The sequence below is a fragment of the Oncorhynchus kisutch genome, linkage group LG15 (genome assembly GCF_002021735.2).
Source record: "Oncorhynchus kisutch isolate 150728-3 linkage group LG15, Okis_V2, whole genome shotgun sequence".
NCBI classification, from domain to species: Eukaryota; Metazoa; Chordata; class Actinopteri; order Salmoniformes; family Salmonidae; genus Oncorhynchus; species Oncorhynchus kisutch.
In genome coordinates, this window is record NC_034188.2 from 77,220,200 (window position 1) to 77,239,136 (window position 18,937).

Here is an 18,937-nt window from a genome sequence, read left to right on the forward strand (position 1 = left end):
TAAGGTATGGTATGGTATGGTATGGTATGATATGGTATGGTATGGCTGCAAAGCAGAGCCCAAATCAAGATAAGCTTCATGTGAAGATGGATGTGTGCACCTTGAGTGTGAAGAGACGAGTTTCCATTCACACTTTTGTTACTGTGGGTTTGTTGACAATGCCTCATTACCTTGTTGTACAACACACTGATTGGTCCCTTGCAAAGATTGCATCACAGACTCCGAGTAGCACGTCACTTTTCCTCATACACGTACAGCAGACAGGTTCGACTAGTTAGGAATTTCCCCTTCATTTCTGTCAGGAATCATGATCACACTGTTGAACAGAACAAATGGCACAGTGTTAATGGTTGAGACAAAATACATTTCGATTTCAATTAAATTAAAAACTTTATGAATGCAAGGAGATGGAATGCCATTCCTCCCCTTTCTTTGAACATTTTATTGTTTTGAACCCTAAGTAGATTATGTACGTTAATCATAACTCATCATGCTAATTTATTGATGTACTCTAGAGCCCATGTCTTTGAGTAGGGTCCTTTCAGGCCTCAGTAACTTATTGATGCACTCTAGAGCCCATGTCTTTGAGTAGGGTCCTTTCAGGCCTCAGTAACTTATTGATGAACTCTAGAGCCCATGTCTTTGAGTAGGGTCCTTTCAGGCCTCAGTAACTGATTGATGAACTCTAGAGCCCATGTCTTTGAGTAGGGTCCTTTCAGGCCTCAGTAACTTATTGAAGAATTGTAGTCGTCCAAACGCAACGGTAGAAGTTGGAATGTGTCTGTCTGAGTCAATGAGTACATTTCAGACTCCTGCTGCTTCAGTCACGCTGGCTGAACTTGGGATAGATACCAGCCTTCAGAACAATGGATGGACAGGCATATGGGAGAGATGGAACAAAAGGAAAAGCCTGGATAGAGGGCGAAAAAAGAAAGGATGACGACCTGGGTCAGAAGGAAATGTTGGTGATGGTGAAGGAAGGATGTGCAGTGAAGGAGGGATCAGCGAAGGTGAAGATGGAGGAGAGAGGTCACTGGGGCAGCAAGACGGAGTTTCTTCTGGCCGTAGCAGGGAACGTGGTGGGACTAGGTAACGTGTGGAGATTCCCCTACCTCTGCTACAAAAATGGTGGAGGTGAGTCCATGAAGGAGAGGGTGCCATTGTTTTTCAAATGATGATCAGCTGATCAAATTAGGCAACTTAAATCATTTAAACCCCTGTATCATACAGTATGTTTGATACAGTACCGTTCGTACAGACCAGGTATAGAGATCACAAAGCCAAGGTATGGAAGCATGGCATTTCTCTTCTTGTTTCTATAAGGTACTTTATAGTAGCTATATAGTAGCTATCATTTTGTTCTCATGTAGTGATCTGGTGGTGTGTATTTGTCAGGGGCGTTCCTGGTGCCGTACCTGGTGTTTGTGATTACCTGCGGGGTGCCCTTGTTCCTGCTGGAGACGGCCATGGGACAGTACACTCAGGAGGGGGGCATCACTTGCTGGAAGAGGCTGTGCCCACTGGCCGAGGGTGAGTACCATGGCAACACGATGACACCCCCACCCACTGAGGAGTCACAGAAACAGGGCTGTAGACAGGACAGGCAGAAGAACATAGGAATACATGATGCTCAAACTATTTCAATTAATCTGAATTGGACTGTGTAATTAGTGTGGATTTCCAATTAATCCTAAATAAATTGACACAAACTCCTGACGACAAATGAAAGGAATCCATGGCCGTTCTAGGAGGCCGAAAACACTGACACCTGTGGCCTCGGTGCCACTGGATAAGAATGACATGAAGAGGTTAATTTGTGAATACAGAGGGGTTAACATGTAAGCAGGCTGGAGGCACAACAAGTGCCAAGTCTGGGGACACTTTCTCACAGATCAAAGGTAAATGCTTCTGTCATTTACATATACATTTTTCATTTGAGTCAGATGCTCTTATCTAGAGCAACGTATAGTTAGTTCAATCATCTTAAGGTGGCTAGGTGAGACAAACACATATCACAGTAATAGTAAGTACATGTTTTCATTCAGTAGAGCAGCTATCAGCAAAGTCAGTGCTAGAAGGAAAAGACAAGTGTTAGAGCAGGAAAGGTTTTATTACATTTTGTTAGAGGGAGAGGGGAGTAATAGTTCCTTTTTGTAATCAAGTAATCAAGTTCCTCTTTGAAGAGATGGAAGATGAGTGGGAACTGTTTGTCTGAGCCTTGTTCCCCAACCTTTGGCAGAAAGATAGTGTGGTAATTCACTCTTGATAAAGTTAGGGTTAGTGTAACACCTGTCCATTCAGGACCATGTGAAAATCATCTGGTTATGTAGTCTGTCAATGTGTCTCCCTCTCAGGTATCGGCTATGCAGGGCAGTTGATCCTCCTCTACAGCTGTATGTGTTACATCATCATTTTGGCCTGGGCTCTGTTCTACCTGGTCTTCTCCTTCAGCGCTCAGCTCCCCTGGGCAAGCTGCACCAACCCCTGGAACACTGGTAGGTACCCTGGGCTGGCTGCACCAACCCCTGGAACGCTGGTAGGTACCCTGGGCTGGCTGCACCATTGGTACGTAGTACTCCAAATCTCCTCCAGGTGAATTTCACTCACGTTTTTGGTATGTATTTTGACTATGTTTTGTAACTTTCCCCAGGTCATTGCTGTAAATGAGAATATATTCTCAGTCAACTCACCTGGTAAAATAGTAAAAAATTATAACGTAAAGGGTGTTCTTTACCGTAAGAATTGTTAGAGCAAGTTTTAGTTGTAAACATTATGTTCTCGAGAGCACGTGATGCCGCGGAGCTGAGCAGACGTTGACAAACCAAGCTCTTCAAAGTTATTCTATTTTTACCTAAATAGCAACGTTGAAACAATATTCTAACATCGGCTGATAAATTGTCAAGTACTTACCTTCCCAAAGAGCCATGGACCTCCGACCGAGAGGCAAGAACGACGACCAAAACGTTGTTGATTCCCAAGATAACGATAATGCTACAGCTAGCAAGATTAGCATTAGCCCTCATAACTCAGACGACAGTTCCAGACTGTTGCTCTCAGCAGCCTCTTGCAAGCCTGCCGACATGCTGGCTACTCTCCTCCGGGAAATTCAGGATGGTAACAGAGGTCTTTCTCTGAAAATTGATAAGAAATCGGCTGAACTCCATTCTTCCATTGACGACCTGAAATCCTCCATGAATGATCTCCTTTTGAGAACGACTGAGGCAGAGTTGCGCATTAGCAAAGTTGAAGATACCATCTAGACATGACCAGGTCTTGATACAACTGCAAAAGGACAATGCCTACCTCAAAAACAAGGTAGATCAGATGGAGAACCAGAGTAGACGTAGTAATATTGAATATTGAAAGAGGACAGCGAGGGCCGTGACCCGGTCCGTTTCTTCACTCAATGGATCCCGGAGGTCCTATGCATAATCAACTTCACCAAGCCGCTGGAAATCGAACACGCCCACAGAACATCAGTGCCGAAACCCCGGCCAGATGAGCCCCCTCGAGCCGTCCTGATCAGGTTCTTCTGTTTCCAAGACAGAGAGAAGATACTGCAACTCGCAAGAGCCAAAGGGGACATCACCATCGATGGAAAGAGGGTCAGCCTTTTCCCAGATATGAGCGCGGATCTCGCCAGACATCGCAAGCAGTTCCGATGTCTGCCGCCGAAGCACTGAAGGAGAAGAACATCACCGGCTACCTCATCCACCCTGCGCGGATGAAAGTTCAGTACAAAGGCCGAAGCCATCTCTTCAACACACCGGGAGAAGTGCACACTTTTCTCAAAGAACTGCGCAACGTCTGAGCCAGGACGGTCTCTCTGGGGGGTAAGATGCAACGTCTGAGCCAGGACGGTCTCTCTGGGGGATAAGATGCAACGTCTGAGGCAGGACGGTCTCTCTGGGGGATAAGATGCAACGTCTGAGCCAGGACGGTCTCTCTGGGGGATAAGATGCAACGTCTGAGCCAGGACGGTCTCTCTGGGGGATAAGATGCAACGTCTGAGCCAGGACGGTCTCTCTGGGGGATAAGATGCAACGTCTGAGCCAGGACGGTCTCTCTGGGGGATAAGATGCAACGTCTGAGCCAGGACGGTCTCTCTGGGGGATAAGATGCAACGTCTGAGCCAGGACGGTCTCTCTGGGGGATAAGATGCAACGTCTGAGCCAGGACGGTCTCTCTGGGGGATAAGATGCAACGTCTGAGCCAGGACGGTCTCTCTGGGGGATAAGATGCAACGTCTGAGCCAGGATGGTCTCTCTGGGGGATAAGATGCAACGTCTGAGCCAGGACGGTCTCTCTGGGGGATAAAATGCAACGTCTGAGGCAGGACGGTCTCTCTGGGGGATAAGATGCAACGTCTGAGCCAGGACGGTCTCTCTGGGGGATAAGATGCAACGTCTGAGCCAGGACGGTCTCTCTGGGGGATAAGATGCAACGTCTGAGCCAGGATGGTCTCTCTGGGGGATAAGATGCAACGTCTGAGCCAGGACGGTCTCTCTGGGGGATAAGATGCAACGTCTGAGCCAGGACGGTCTCTCTGGGGGATAAGATGCAACGTCTGAGCCAGGACGGTCTCTCTGGGGGATAAAATCCAGTTAGTTTGTTTTCTCTTATCCGGATTGAACTGGTATCTCCCGGTCACTATAATTGATTTGTACATTTTCAACTAACCGTATATCTATTCACAACGTTTGTTTTCAATTTAGAGAGCTCGCAGGTTTTAGTTTCCGCCAAGGTTTAGCTAGTAAGAGCAAGATGGAAAGCGAGCAGCAACGTATCTCTACAAGTGTATTCATGTTTGATTGTTGGGATTGTTGTTTTAGTCTGACAATTGGGGTGGGTGGGATTTTTTTTTCTATGTTTACTGCTTCCTCTCTAAAGATTGCTTAGTGACCATTCTCCTCTGGTATTATCAATCTCCATTCCTACCAAGGTAAATGGAGCATATAGATGGAGACTAAATTCTACACTCCTAAAGCAACCTGAATTTTGTGCATTCATCAAAGAGCAGATCAATATTTTTACTTTGACAAACAAACCCTCTGCTCCTGACAGCTTCATTCTTTGGGACACATTGAAGGCCTATCTGAGGGGAGAGATCATTTCCTATACTAAAGGGCTGAAGAGAAAACACGGTGCGGAACTGAGTGCCCTTGAATCTGAAATCTCCGAGCTAGAGAAAACCTACCAAAGAGGCCCGACTAAAGATCTATACAGGCTTTTGGTAAATAAAAAACGTAAATATAATATTCTGAACACATATCAAGCTGAGATGGCCATCACTCAATCAAAACAGTGTTATTACGAGCTTGGAGAGAAATCTCACAAAGTATTGGCATGGCAACTGAAAGCAGAGGAAAGTAAGAGGACAATTAATGCCATAGAAACTCTTACTAATGAGATATCTTTCGACCCTACTGAAATGAATAATACTTTTAAGAGATACTATGAAGACCTCTACACTTCCCAATCAAGCCATGATCTATCAGAGATCGACTCCTTTCTCTCCTCTCTCAACCTCCCATGCCTGTCAGGGGAAGACAGCGAGCGCCTGAGTGAACACAGTTCCTGAATTGTTGGAGGCCATTAAATCCTTACCTTCTAATAAATCTCCAGGGGAGGATGGCTTCCCTCCAGAGTTCCACAAAGAATTTAGGGAGCTGTTGGTCCCCTACCTTATGGAGGTACTTAAAAAAGCCAGAGAAGACAACTGCTTTCCAGAATCCTTCTCTCAAGCAGTGATTACTGTAATCCACAAGAAAGGGAAAACCCCGCTAAAGTGCGCCTCCTATAGACCAATCTCTCTCCTGAACACAGATTGTAAACTGGTCACCAAGATGCTATCTAAGAGACTGGAGTCATGTCTTCCCCTGTTGGTCGACCCAGATCAGACTGGCTTCATAATTAATAGATTGTCCTCCAATAATCTCAGAAGGTTCTTTGATATAATTCACCTTGCTAACAAAAACAAAATACCTAGTGTCGCAGTCTCCCTCGACGCTGAAAAGGCCTTTGATAGGGTTGAATGGCCATACCTCTTTCGCGTCTTGGAAAAGTTTGGTTTAGGTACCGTGTTTGTAAATTTGATAAAATCACTACAAATCTCCTAAAGCTAGGATTGCTACCAATGGGATTACTTCCTCCTCTTTATAGGGGGAACAGACAAGGTTGCCCAATTAGCCCCCACCTCTTTGCCCTCGCCATCGAACCATTGGCTGAGGCTATTAGAACGTGCCCTGACATACATGGCTTTGAGGTGGGCCCCCATACCCATAAATTATCACTCTTTGCGGACGACCGTATCTTATTTCTAACAAACCAAGAACACTCCCTCTCTCACTTGCAGATCCTACTACAGAGTTATAGTTCTTTCTCTGGATATGAGGTCAATTTTGATAAAATCGAAATCTTACCGTTGTCTGTCTTTGACCATCATACCATCAAGCACAAGTTTCCTTTTAAATGGTCGCCTATGGGCTTCACATATTTGGGCATAATGGTGGATGGTAATCTGAACAACCTCTATAAACTCAATCTGGACAGTTTGTTGCAAAAGGTGGAGGTTGACCTTTGTAAATGGATGGACTTACCTCTCACTCTACTGGGTAGAATCAATGTAATTAAAATGAATGTCCTGCCCAGATTTCTATATCTGTTTCAATCTCTCCCTATCCCTGTTCCCGCAGCATTCTTTTCCTCTCTCGACAAGCTGACTAGACGGTTTATCTGGCATGGCAAAACCCCTAGGGTTGGCCTGGATAAACTGACCCTTGATTACAGTCAAGGGGGCTTAAACCTCCCCAATTTTAGAATGTACTACTGGGCTGCACAGTCTAGGTTTCTGGCTCAGAGGTTTGACAATGGTCCCTCTCCCTCATGGTTGAACATTGAAAAGCTTGAGGTAAATGATGACACTGGGGCAGAATTGTTTTACAAATGGGACAGAAAATCTATAAAAACCATCACAGACAACCCTTTAATCATACATTCTGTCCTGGCATGGTGCAAACTGCATGAGCTGTTCGGACGAGGGGGATTCCTTTCCCCTAAAACCCCTTTATGGAACAATAGATTGATCCCTATGTTTTTCCAGAATGGTAACTTTAGACCATGGTCTGATAAGGGGATCACTCTTCTGGAACATTGTTACGAGGAGGGAGTTCTTATGTCTTTTGATCAGCTGAAACAGAAATACCACTTGCCTAACAGGGACTTCTTTAGCTACCTACAACTACGAAACTTTATTAGGGTGACTCTCAAGGGACAATGGAACCTACCTAAGATGTCACCTATTGAACAACTCTGCCACACAGACCAACCACTGTTCAAGACCATTTCCCGTGTATACGATGCTCTTATGTCAGGACTAACACTGCCTGGGCTAGATAAACCCCGACTTAGATGGGAGAAAGATCTGGGTATTGATCTTGATGAGGATCTATGGAGTGACCTATGCCGGGATGGTGTTACATCCACATTGAACTCCAGATACAGACTGATCCAGTTTAATTTCCTCCATCAGCTCTATATCACCCCATCTAGACTGCACAAGTTCAACCCAGATATCTCCTCCCTATGTTTTAGATGTGGCTCAGATGAAGGAAGATTCCTCCATTCCACTTGGCAGTGTTCAAAACTACGCGGTTTCTGGCAGGGGGTATGCGATACCATATCCTCAATTCACGGGGTTGCATTCCCTTTAGACCCGGAGGTCTGTCTACTGCGTAACTTTACTAACACCAATCTTAGGCAAAGCCATACTATAAAGCTAACAGAAATATTGCTAGCGATTGCCAAGAAATGTATTGCCTTGAAATGGAAATTGGTTCCTCCCTGCCAGTTGCAATGTGGCTATCGGAAGTTAATAGTTGTATCCCTTTGGAGAAAATCACTTACTGCTTGAGGAAAAAGTTAAAGACATTTTACAGAATTTGGCAACCTTTTATTGACTATATGGAGAATCTCCCCCCACATCTCATTGATTGAATCTCTATATAATCCTCACATAATGTTTCACATGTAATGTATAATATGTAGCCTACGGCAGGTGATCCAATGTCTCGTTATTTTTTTTCTTATTGTATGTTTGTTTATATAAAAAAAAAAGTTTTTAAAATTTTACGCTCGTCTGTTACTGTCACTTTGTCCTATCGTTGTCTAATATCTTTTCACTTTTGTTTTGAATGTTCTTAATTGGAAAATGCAAAAATAAAATATATAAAAATAAAATAAAACATTATGTTCTCTCTTCCCCATTAGATGACTGTGTTGACTTCTCCTCTCAAAACCGTACTTTCAATTGGACTGGACAGAATAACTCAACCTCTGCAGCCACTGAATTCTGGGAGTAAGTTTACTGATTCAACATACCTTGATATTCCAGTTGGCCACAACATAAAAGACAATGTCAGTTTGTCTATATTCTCCACAAGTCTCTTTCTCTAGGCGTCGTGTGCTGGTCATCTGGGGGGTATAAGGGGAGGTGGGCAGTGTCACGTGGGAGTTGCTGCTGTTTCTCACCCAACTCTCTGTCTCACCCCCTCTCTGTCTCTCCTCTCTCTGTTTCTCACCCATCTCTCTGTCCCTCCTCTCTCTGTCTCACCCCCTCTCTGTCCCTCCTCTCTCTGTCTCTCCTCTCTGCATCTCACCCCCTCTCTGTCCCTCCTCTCTCTGTCTCACCCCCCTCTGTCCCTCCTCTCTCTGTCTCTCCTCTCTCTGTTTCTCACCCATCTCTCTGTCCCTCCTCTCTCTGTTTCTCACCCATCTCTCTGTCCCTCCTCTCTCTGTCTCACCCCCTCTCTGTCCCTACTCTCTCTCTCTCTCTCTCTCCTCTCTCTGTCCCACCCCCTCTCTGTCTCTCCTCTCTCTGTTTCTCACCAATCTCTCTGTCCCTCCTCTCTCTGTCTAACCTCTCTCTGTTTCTCACCCATCTCTCTCCCCTCTCTGTCCCTCCTCTCTCTGTTTCTCACCCATCTCTGTCTCACCCCCTCTCTGTCCCTCCTCTCTCTGTCTCTCCTCTCTCTGTCTCTCCCCTCTCTGTTTCTCCTCTCTCTGTTTCTCCCCCCTCTCTGTTTCTCCCCCTCTCTGTCTCTCCCCTCTCTGTCCCTCCTCTCTGTTTCTCCCCTCTCTGTTTCTCCTCTCTCTGTCTCTTCCACCTCTGTCTCTCCCCTCTCTCTGTCCCTCCTCTCTCTGTTTCTCCTCTCTCTGTTTCTCCCCCCTCTCTGTCTCTCCTCTCTCTGTCTCTCCCCCCTCTGTCTCCCCTCTCTCTCTGTCCCTCCTCTCTCTGTTTCTCCCCTCTCTGTTTCTCCTCTCTCTGTTTCTCCCCCCTCTCTGTTTCTCCCCCTCTCTGTTTCTCCTCTCTCTGTCTCCCCCCCTCTGTCTCTCCTCTCTCTCTGTCCCTCCTCTCTCTGTTTCTCCCCTCTCTGTTTCTCCTCTCTCTGTTTCTCCCCTCTCTCTGTTTCTCCCCCTCTCTGTTTCTCCTCTCTCTGTCTCCCCCCTCTGTCTCTCCCCTCTCTCTGTCCCTCCTCTCTCTGTTTCTCCTCTCTCTGTTTCTCCCCCCTCTCTGTCTCCCCCCTCTCTGTCTCCCCCCTCTCTCTGTCTCTCCCCTCTCTGTCTCCCCCCTCTCTGTCTCCCCCCTCTCTCTGTCTCCCCCCCTCTGTCTCTCCCCTCTCTCTGTCTCTCCCCTCTCTGTCGCTCCTCTCTCTGTTTCTCCTCTGTTTCTCCCCTCTCTGTTTCTCCCCTCTCTGTCCCTCCTCTCTCTGTTTCTTCCTCTCTCTCTGTTTCTCCTCTCTCTGCTTCTCTCCTATCTCTGTCTCTCACCTCTGTCTCTCCCCTCTCTGTTTCTCTCCCCTCTCTGCTTCTCTGCTATCTCTGTCTCTCACCTCTGTCTCTCCCCCCTCTCTCTCTCCCCTCTCTCTGTTTCTTCCTCTCTCTCTGTTTCTCCTCTCTCTGTTTCTCTCCTCTCTCTGTTTCTCTCCTATGTCTGTCTCTCCCCTCTCTCTGTCTCTCCCCTCTCTCTCTCCCCTCTGTTTCTCTCCTATATCTGTCTCTCCTCTCTGTTTCTCTCCCCTCTCTGTTTCTCTCCCCTCTCTCTCTCCCCTCTGTTTCTCTCCTATCTCTGTCTCTCCCCCCTCTGCTTCTCTCCTATATCTGTCTCCCCTCTCTGTTTCTCTCCCCTCTCTCTCTCCCCTCTGTTTCTCTCCCCTCTCTGTCTCTCCCCTCTGTTTCTCTCCTATCTCTGTCTCTCCCCCCTCTGCTTCTCTCCTATATCTGTCTCTCCTCTCTGTTTCTCTCCCCTCTCTGTTTCTCTCCCCTCTCTGTTTCTCTCCCCTCTCTCTCTCCCCTCTGTTTCTCTCCCCTCTCTGTCTCTCCCCTCTCTGTCTCTCCCCTCTGTTTCTCTCCTATCTCTGTCTCTCCCCCCTCTGTTTCTCTCCCCTCTCTGTTTCTCCCCCTCTCTGTTTCTCTCCCCTCTCTGTTTCTCTCCCCTCTGTTTCTCTCCTATCTCTGTCTCTCCCCTCTCTGCTTCTCTCCTATCTCTGTCTCTCCCCTCTGTGTCTCTCCCCTCTCTCTGTCTCTCTCCTATCTCTGTCTCTCTCCTATCTCTGTCTCTCCCCTCTCTCTGTCTCTCCCCTCTCTCTGTCTCTCCCCTTTGTGTCTCTCCCCTCTATCCATCTAGGCGTCGTGTGCTGGCCATCTCGGGGGGCATAGAGGAGGTGGGCAGTGTCAGGTGGGAGGTGCTGCTCTGTCTCATCGTCATGTGGGTCATCTGCTACTTCTGCATCTGGAAAGGCGTCAAGTCAACAGGCAAGGTGTGTGTTTTTGTGCACAGCACATATGCACACACACACAACATATGTTCTGTTTAGCATTGAAACAGTACAATCTCTTATCCTTTTTCTCTCTTGGCTTTCTGTCTTTGTGATTTTACACCCTCTCCCTGTCTCCATCCATACACACGCTCTCTCTAGGTTGTATATTTCACTGCTACCTTCCCCTACGCGATGCTGCTGGTACTACTGATCAGAGGCCTGACTCTGCCAGGGGCCCTGCAGGGGGTCCTGTTCTACCTCTACCCTGAACCAGACAGGCTCTCTGACCCCCAGGTGTGGATGGAGGCTGGCTCCCAGATCTTCTTCTCCTACAGTGTGGGAGTGGGCTCCTTAACCGTTCTGGGCTCCTACAATACCTACAACAACAACTGCTACAAGTGAGTCCTTATCCTCTGTGTGTGCTGACACTGTGTGTGGTGACTGTGTGTGCTGACACTGTGTGTGGTGACTGTGTGTGGTGACTCTGTGTGTGTTGACACTGTGTGTGGTGACTGTGTGTGGTGACACTGTGTGTGGTGACACTGTGTGTGGTGACCGAATGTTGTGTCTGTGTATGTTTCAGAGACTGCCTGTGGCTGTGCTTGCTGAACAGCGTCACCAGCGTGGTTGCTGGGTTCGCAGTCTTCTCAGTCCTGGGGTTCATGGCTCATGAACAGGGCGTCCCCATTGAGGAGGTGGCGGAGTCAGGTACTGCACAAATGAGTTTTTATTGTTATTTTCAGGACAGTTGGACACTTGGATGAAATGAAGTGAAACAAATACATTGTATTTTAAACTGGGTTCTCTCAGGTCCTGGGCTGGCATTCATAGCGTACCCCCAGGCAGTAGCCATGATGCCCCTGCCTCAGATGTGGGCTGCTTGTTTCTTCATCATGATCATTCTACTGGGTCTGGATACACAGGTTAGCTATTATCTACACAGTCCACACACAATAGTTCACACATTCATCTCTAAAGTTTAAAGGTGTTCTGTATTCCTCCCCCCATCCAGTTTGTTGCCATGGAGGTGGTGATGACGTCAGCATCAGACCTGTTTCCCACGGTGCTGCGGAGGACTGGGCGCAGGGAGCTCTTCCTCCTCTTCTTCTGTCTCACCTGCTTCTTCTTCCAACTCATCATGGTCACAGAGGTCAGAGAGAAAGAGAGGGTAGAGAGAGAGAGAAGAGAGAGAGAGAAATGCCAGGAATGGTGTTCCAGATCTCTGTGATCTACTTAAAGAGAGTGTTTGTCCTAGTCACACGTCTCTCCTCCTGTCCCCAGGGTGGGATGTATGTGTTCCAGATCTCTGTGATCTACTTAAAGAGAGTGTTTGTCCTAGTCACACATCTCTCCTCCTGTCCCCAGGGTGGGATGTATGTGTTCCAGCTGTTTGACTACTATGCCTGTAACGGAACCTGTTTACTCTTCCTCTCTGTGTTCGAGTCCCTGGCCATGGGATGGATATTTGGTGAGGCTGATTTGAACTAACCTGGAATACATTTCTGTCAATGATTTCTGTCGAATAAAAAATATCATTTATAAAATATATATAAAAGATAAACACTGTAGTGCCATAGAATCCTATAGAATGGTAAACCAGTATCATTCCACTATCAATCTTATTGAGATGATAAACCTGATATCAATACAACATGTCGATAATGTCATTAACGTGCACCCAATCTTGCCCACCAGGTGCAGAGCGTATGTATGGCGTAATAGAGGACATGACAGGGATGAGGCCTAACCCCATCTTCAAGCTCTGCTGGCTCTACCTGACCCCTCTGGTTTCTCTGGTGAGTTTCAGGCTTTGATGGACAGTAACGGCAAGCAAGACTCACATTGTGCAATCCTCTAAGGTACCAGGAGATGGCACTATCACAATGCAATAGTTTACAAATTCATGTTATGCCAAATGGTACCTGTTGCATTTGGACGTTGACTTGCTTTACACAAGCAACTATGTTCACATGCTCACGTAAACAAGGACTGATCTGGAGTTATTCTACAAGTTAAAAGCATTAATGTTGAAGAAATCCTCATTCCCTCGTCTCTCCCAGGTGTCGTTCATCTGCTCTCTGGTGGAGTACCAGCCCCTGACCTTCAACCGCTGGTATGTGTACCCAGGATGGGTGTATGTTCTGGGCTGGCTGTTGGCCCTCTCCTCCATCGTCCTGGTCCCCGGGTGGGCCCTGCTGCAGATCTGCACCGGGACAGGCAGCCTTAGAGAGGTGAGAGTGGGACTGCACCGGGACAGGCAGCCTTAGAGAGGTGAGAGTGGGACTGCCCTGTGACAGGCAGTCTTAGAGAGGTGAGAGTGGGACTGCCCTGTGACAGGCAGTCTTAGAGAGGTGAGAGTGGGACTGCCCTGTGACAGGCAGTCTTAGAGAGGTGAGAGTGGGACTGCCCTGTGACAGGCAGTCTTAGAGAGGTGAGAGTGGGACTGCCCTGTGACAGGCAGTCTTAGAGAGGTGAGAGTAGGACTGCCCTGTGACAGGCAGTCTTAGAGAGGTGAGAGTAGGACTGCCCTGTGACAGGCAGCCTTAGAGAGGTGAGAGTGGGACTGCCCTGTGACTGGAGTTAAAACTCTGGTTTCCTTTGTGGATTAGTCATAGAATAATTATGTTTAGAGGGTCAAATTGGAGGACATATAGATCTTAAATTATTTTTGTAAACTGAGTGGGTAGGTATTATTAATTCACTATAAAATATTGAAGAAACCAACAACCATGTTGATGTTCTGACTTTCCCCTCAACTCCCCAGCGTTTCCTCCACTTGTGTCGGCCAGACAATGACCTCCCGTTGACCCGGAAGAGAAAGGCTGTCCTCTGGAGCAGAGATGGAGGTACACTCATGACTGCAGCAGGGGATAGCACAGACAACTGACACACACCCAGAAAAGCTCTTCGTATACTGAACGTTTATTTTAACACCTAGCTGAACTCTTGTATCTTTACCAACACGTTGAGAAAAACTCATTGATAATGAACAATGGTGCATGTTTCAATACAGTGTCATCATGTTCCATATTTGAAGTGTTGCCACCTTACATTTGAAAGGACATAGCTCAAGCAACCTAGAGACACTGTAGGTTGACATTGCACAAAACAATGTTCTTTCAACTGTCCCCACTCAGGGCTTAACATGGGTTACTGGCAGCCCATGACTTTCCTTTCTGAAGTCACTCAATCCAGTTTCCATGGTAGCAGTTGTAGTCAGATATAAAATGTCATCTAGATTGTCAGTTTCTTATTATGAAAGACCACCTTTGGCTAATATACAGCAACTCAGACTAATGGCATTTTTGTTTTGTAAATTAGTGCTTTACCTCAACGTTAACCTTCCCTTGCATTTTTATAATCCTTACTAGACATCAGAAACAGGATGTTTTTCTAGAAACACCAATTAAAGTAGATAAAAAAATGAAGCGTGTTTTGTCTTTGTCACATAGAAATGTGTGTATTGGCATTCCCTTAGATGAGACTCATCCGTCACCTCTTCCACCCATCTGTCACCTCTTCCACCTCCTCTACCCATCAGTCACCTCTTCCACCTCCTCTACCCATCCGTCACCTCTTCCACCTCCTCTACCCATCCGTCACCTCTTCCACCTCCTCTACCCATCCGTCACCTCTTCCACCTCCTCTACACATCCGAGTCTAATGGTGCCATCAAATACATCACTAAAATCATTCAGTCGTTTTGACTTGGCTCACTGTGACATTTACCACCTGTAACCTCCTCCTCCACCTCTTCCTCCTCCACCTGTCACCTCCTCTACCCATCCGTCACCTCTTCCACCTCCTCTACCCATCCGTCACCTCTTCCACCTCCTCTACCCATCAGTCACCTCTTCCACCTCCTCTACCCATCCGTCACCTCCTCTACCCATCCGTCACCTCTTCCACCTCCTCTACCCATCAGTCACCTCTTCCACCTCCTCTACCCATCAGTCACCTCTTCCACCTCTACCCATCCGTCACCTCTTCCACCTCCTCTACACATCTGTCACCTCTTCCACCTCCTCTACCCATCCGTCACCTCTTCTACCTCCTCTACCCATCAGTCACCTCTTCCACCTCCTCTACCCATCCGTCACCTCTTCCACCTCCTCTACCCATCCGTCACCTCCTCTACCCATCCGTCACCTCTTCCACCTCTACCCATCCGTCACCTCTTCCACCTCCTCTACCCATCCGTCACCTCTTCTACCTCCTCTACCCATCTGTCACCTCTTCCACCTCCTCTACCCATCAGTCACCTCTTCCACCTCCTCTACCCATCAGTCAACTCTTCCACCTCCTCTACCCATCAGTCACCTCTTCCACCTCCTCTACCCATCCGTCACCTCTTCCACCTCCTCTACCCATCCGTCACCTCTTCCATCTCCTCTACCCATCCGTCACCTCTTCCACCTCCTCTACCCATCAGTCACCTCTTCCACCTCCTCTACCCATCCGTCACCTCTTCCACCTCCTCTATCCATCAGTCACCTCTTCCACCTCCTCTATCCATCAGTCACCTCTTCCACCTCCTCTACCCATCAGTCACTTACTCTACCCATCCGTCACCTCCTCTACCCATCCGTCACCTCCTCTACCCATCCGTCACCTCCTCTACCCATCCGTCACCTCCTCTACCCATCCAGTCACCTCCTCTACCCATCCAGTCATCTCCTCTACCCACCAGTCACCTCTTCCACCAGTCACCCTTTCCACCAGTCATCTCTTCCACCAGTCACCTCTTCCACCAGTCACCACCTCCACCAGTCACCATCTCCACCAGTCACCACCTCCACCAGTCACCTCTTCCACCAGTCACCTCTTCCACCAGTCACCTCTTCCACCAGTCATCTCTTCCACCAGTCACCTCTTCCACCAGTCACCTCTTCCACCAGTCACCACCTCCACCAGTCACCACCTCCACCAGTCACCACCTCCACCAGTCACCTCTTCCACCAGTCACCTCTTCCACCAGTCACCTCTTCCTACTCCTCCACCAGTCACCTCCTCCACCAGTCACCTCTTCCACCTCCTCCACCAGTCACCTCTTCCACCAGTCACCTCTTCCACCTCCTCCACCAGTCACCTCTTCCACCTTCTCCACCAGTCACCTCTTCCACCTCCTCCACCAGTCACCTCTTCCACCTCCACCTACTCTACCCATCCATTGTCACCTCTTCTTCCTCCACCTGTCACAACATTTATTTCTCTCCTTTTAGTTCTGCTGTCCTATGATTGGCAACCTCCTACACTCTTTTGTTCCAGTTTCATGCTCTCCTCCTCCGTTTCCCTCCTCACACCAGGGATTGGGGTCAGTTCCATGTTTTTCAATTAGGAACATTTGAAATTTGGATTAATTTCTCAATTGACTGTAACTGAAATGGAATTGACCCCAAGCCTGCCTCCCACCTCTCGCACCTATTTGAACACCATGTTCTTGATGATGAAGGTGGGGGGTGAGGTCGGGGCCTCCGGGGCTGGGGACCAGGAAGTCGTTCCCCTGGAGAGGGACCTGCTCGTGCTTGACCTGGCCCTGAAGACCCTCCTTCCCTTGGGCTCACTCATGCTGCTACCCCGGTCCTCCCCGAGTGTCCGGAACGTTCTATTTGAACACCATGTTCTTGATGATGAAGGTGGGGGTGAGGTCGGGGGCCTCCGGGGCTGGGGACCAGGAAGTCGTTCCCCTGGAGAGGGACCTGCTCGTGCTTGACCTGGCCCTGAAGACCCTCCTTCCCCTGGGCTCACTCATGCTGCTACCCCGGTCCTCCCCGAGTGTCCGGAACGTTCTCCCTCACCGGAATATCCAGAATATTTTTCAGAGCAGCTGCTAGAGCCTCTTCCGATGGACTCTGTCTGCAGTACTCCTTGAGGCCAGGAGGGTGACAGGGTTGCTCCTGTCCTTGGTATTCTTCCTGGATGCGCGTGGCTCTCGCCCACTTAGACAACCCTGTTCCAGAGGCATACTGAGCACTGATGGACAACCAAATACACATCATCTAGTAACATTTCACTGGAATGTTTTAAAATGCATAGGCCTATGGTACTTCAAAAAGCTCATGTCATATGAGACTCTTCGGCTCCAAGTAAAAGGAAAAATGACCTAGTGAGGAGTTCGACCCCATCCTTTCTGTTCTGACACACACACACACACACACACACACACACACACACACACACACACACACACACACACACACACACACACACACACACACACACACACACACACACACACACACACACACACACACACACACACACACACACACACACACACACACACACACACACACACACACACACACACACACACACACACACACACACACACACACAGAAAAGATTTAAGTCAGTATTTGGACAGACTTGAAAGCAGAATGATTGGTTAAAAAATGTATGTAATAAACAAAAGTTGACAAAATTACATCTATTTGCGCTTCAAGCTTTTTTAGCAGGCACAAAGTAGTGTTTTCAGGGGCCAATATAGATGCAGAACTGACACTTTCTTGTACATGATGGTACCCAATGGCAGGTTTCATGATGTTCCAACTAAGCTTTTGTTAATGGGTACATTTCTATGGTATTCTTTAGTAAACAAAGGGGCACTAGGACAAACGTGCATGATGTGTATCAAACGTGCGATGTCACAGCCTGCGGCTTCTCCCCTACCCTTTACCTAACATCACAACTTCGGCAGAGCAGACACACTTTCACTATTGTACTGTGGTTTACAACCATTTTTTGGTTACTGTACCACTAACTGAATTGTGCTCTGCCTGGAGTACCCCTGAAGTACATTTTGTGGATAGGCCCCCTGTGGATAGGCCCCCTGTGGATAGGCCAAGTACCCCCTGGGGTCCTAGTACCCCTGCTCGGGAACCATTGCTTTAGCCACGTTTCGATTTTTGTTTGTTGCTCCTTTGCACCCCAGTATCTCTACTTGCACATTCCTCTTCTGCACATCTATCACTCCAGTGTTAAATTGCTAAATTGTAATTATTTTGCCACTATGGCCTATTTATTGCCTTACCTCCCTAATCTTACTACATTTGCAGACACTGTATATATATTTTTCTATTGTGTTATTGACTGTGTTTGTTTATTCCATGTGTAACTCTGTGTCGCCACTGCTATGCTTTATCTTGGCCAGGTCGCAGTTGTAAATGAGAACTTGTTCTCAACTGACCAACCTGGTTAAATAAAGGTGGAAAAAAATACTAGTGTGCCATCACAGCAGCAACATTTGTGACTTGTTACCACAAGAAAAGGGCAACCAGTGAAGAACAAACACCAATGTAAATACAACCCAATTTATGTTTATTTTCCCTTTTTAACTTCAACCATTTTCACATCGTTACAACTGTATATATTTACTTCACTTGCTTTGGCAATGCTATCATATGTTTTCCATGCCAATAAAGTCCCTTGAAGAGCGAGAGCGATTCTTACCGGCTGACTAGACCTGACACGTAGCGAGCGGCACAAAATACATTTAGAAATTCAATTATTGCACCCACACTGCTCGCGCGCGCCAACGAAGGTGGCCTATGGGGAAGAGGAAGAGGCTCTATGATGAAGTAAAGCTCTATGGAGAGGTAGACAATGAAGAAGACACAGGACCAGCGGTTGCGAGAGTACGCTGGCATCATCACATCTGGGAAGTTTGCGGTGGTCACGAGCACAAAAAGCCAACGAATGCCACGCCAAGGGCTAAAATAGAACTCCTTTCTATTTCTGACACAGATCTTGCTGAAAGTCCTGCCTCTCCCATCTGCTCATTGGTTTATAGAAGCAGGTACCCACGTGCCATCTCCTCATTGGTTATACCCACGTGGGTGATTGAAAGACGAACTGTGTTGCCGGTCGGTGTGGTAATACAATGAAAGTTTAGATTCCGATCACCATATAAGTTCAAAGATGAAAAAGCCTGGAAGGAGAAGAGATGACTACAAAACGGCAAACAGAATCGTTTATGTGTGGGTTAATTGTTGGAGTAGAGGAACTTGTGCATTTCAGGTAAAATAACAACTTTTCCGCAGCAACCAGTGATCCGGGTCAACGGCATCAATGTAACAGCATAGCTTCCATCCCTCTCCTCGCCCCTACCTGGACTCGAA

General features: G+C 47.5%; 1 protein-coding gene across 3 annotated transcripts; it reads left to right on the forward strand.

Moving 5' to 3' along the window:
• Positions 1 to 746: 746 nt before the first annotated feature.
• Positions 747 to 14,245, forward strand: LOC109905877 (sodium- and chloride-dependent GABA transporter 2). 3 transcript variants are annotated; one of them, XM_031791138.1, is made up of 13 exons: positions 747 to 1,134; positions 1,396 to 1,530; positions 2,355 to 2,495; positions 8,269 to 8,356; positions 10,685 to 10,817; positions 10,977 to 11,215; positions 11,401 to 11,525; positions 11,628 to 11,740; positions 11,830 to 11,967; positions 12,099 to 12,285; positions 12,513 to 12,613; positions 12,878 to 13,048; positions 13,582 to 14,245. In XM_031791138.1, exons 1-13 carry the CDS (start codon positions 867 to 869, stop codon positions 13,702 to 13,704), a joined length of 1,962 nt encoding a protein of 653 aa, XP_031646998.1. In that variant the 5' UTR covers positions 747 to 866; the 3' UTR covers positions 13,705 to 14,245. The 3 variants fall into 3 exon arrangements, with proteins under 3 accessions (XP_031646998.1, XP_031646999.1, XP_031647000.1); XM_031791139.1 differs by having other exon boundaries at positions 12,183 to 12,285; positions 13,582 to 13,949; XM_031791140.1 differs by having other exon boundaries at positions 12,878 to 13,088; positions 13,582 to 13,686.
• The last annotated feature ends 4,692 nt before the right edge of the window (positions 14,246 to 18,937 follow it).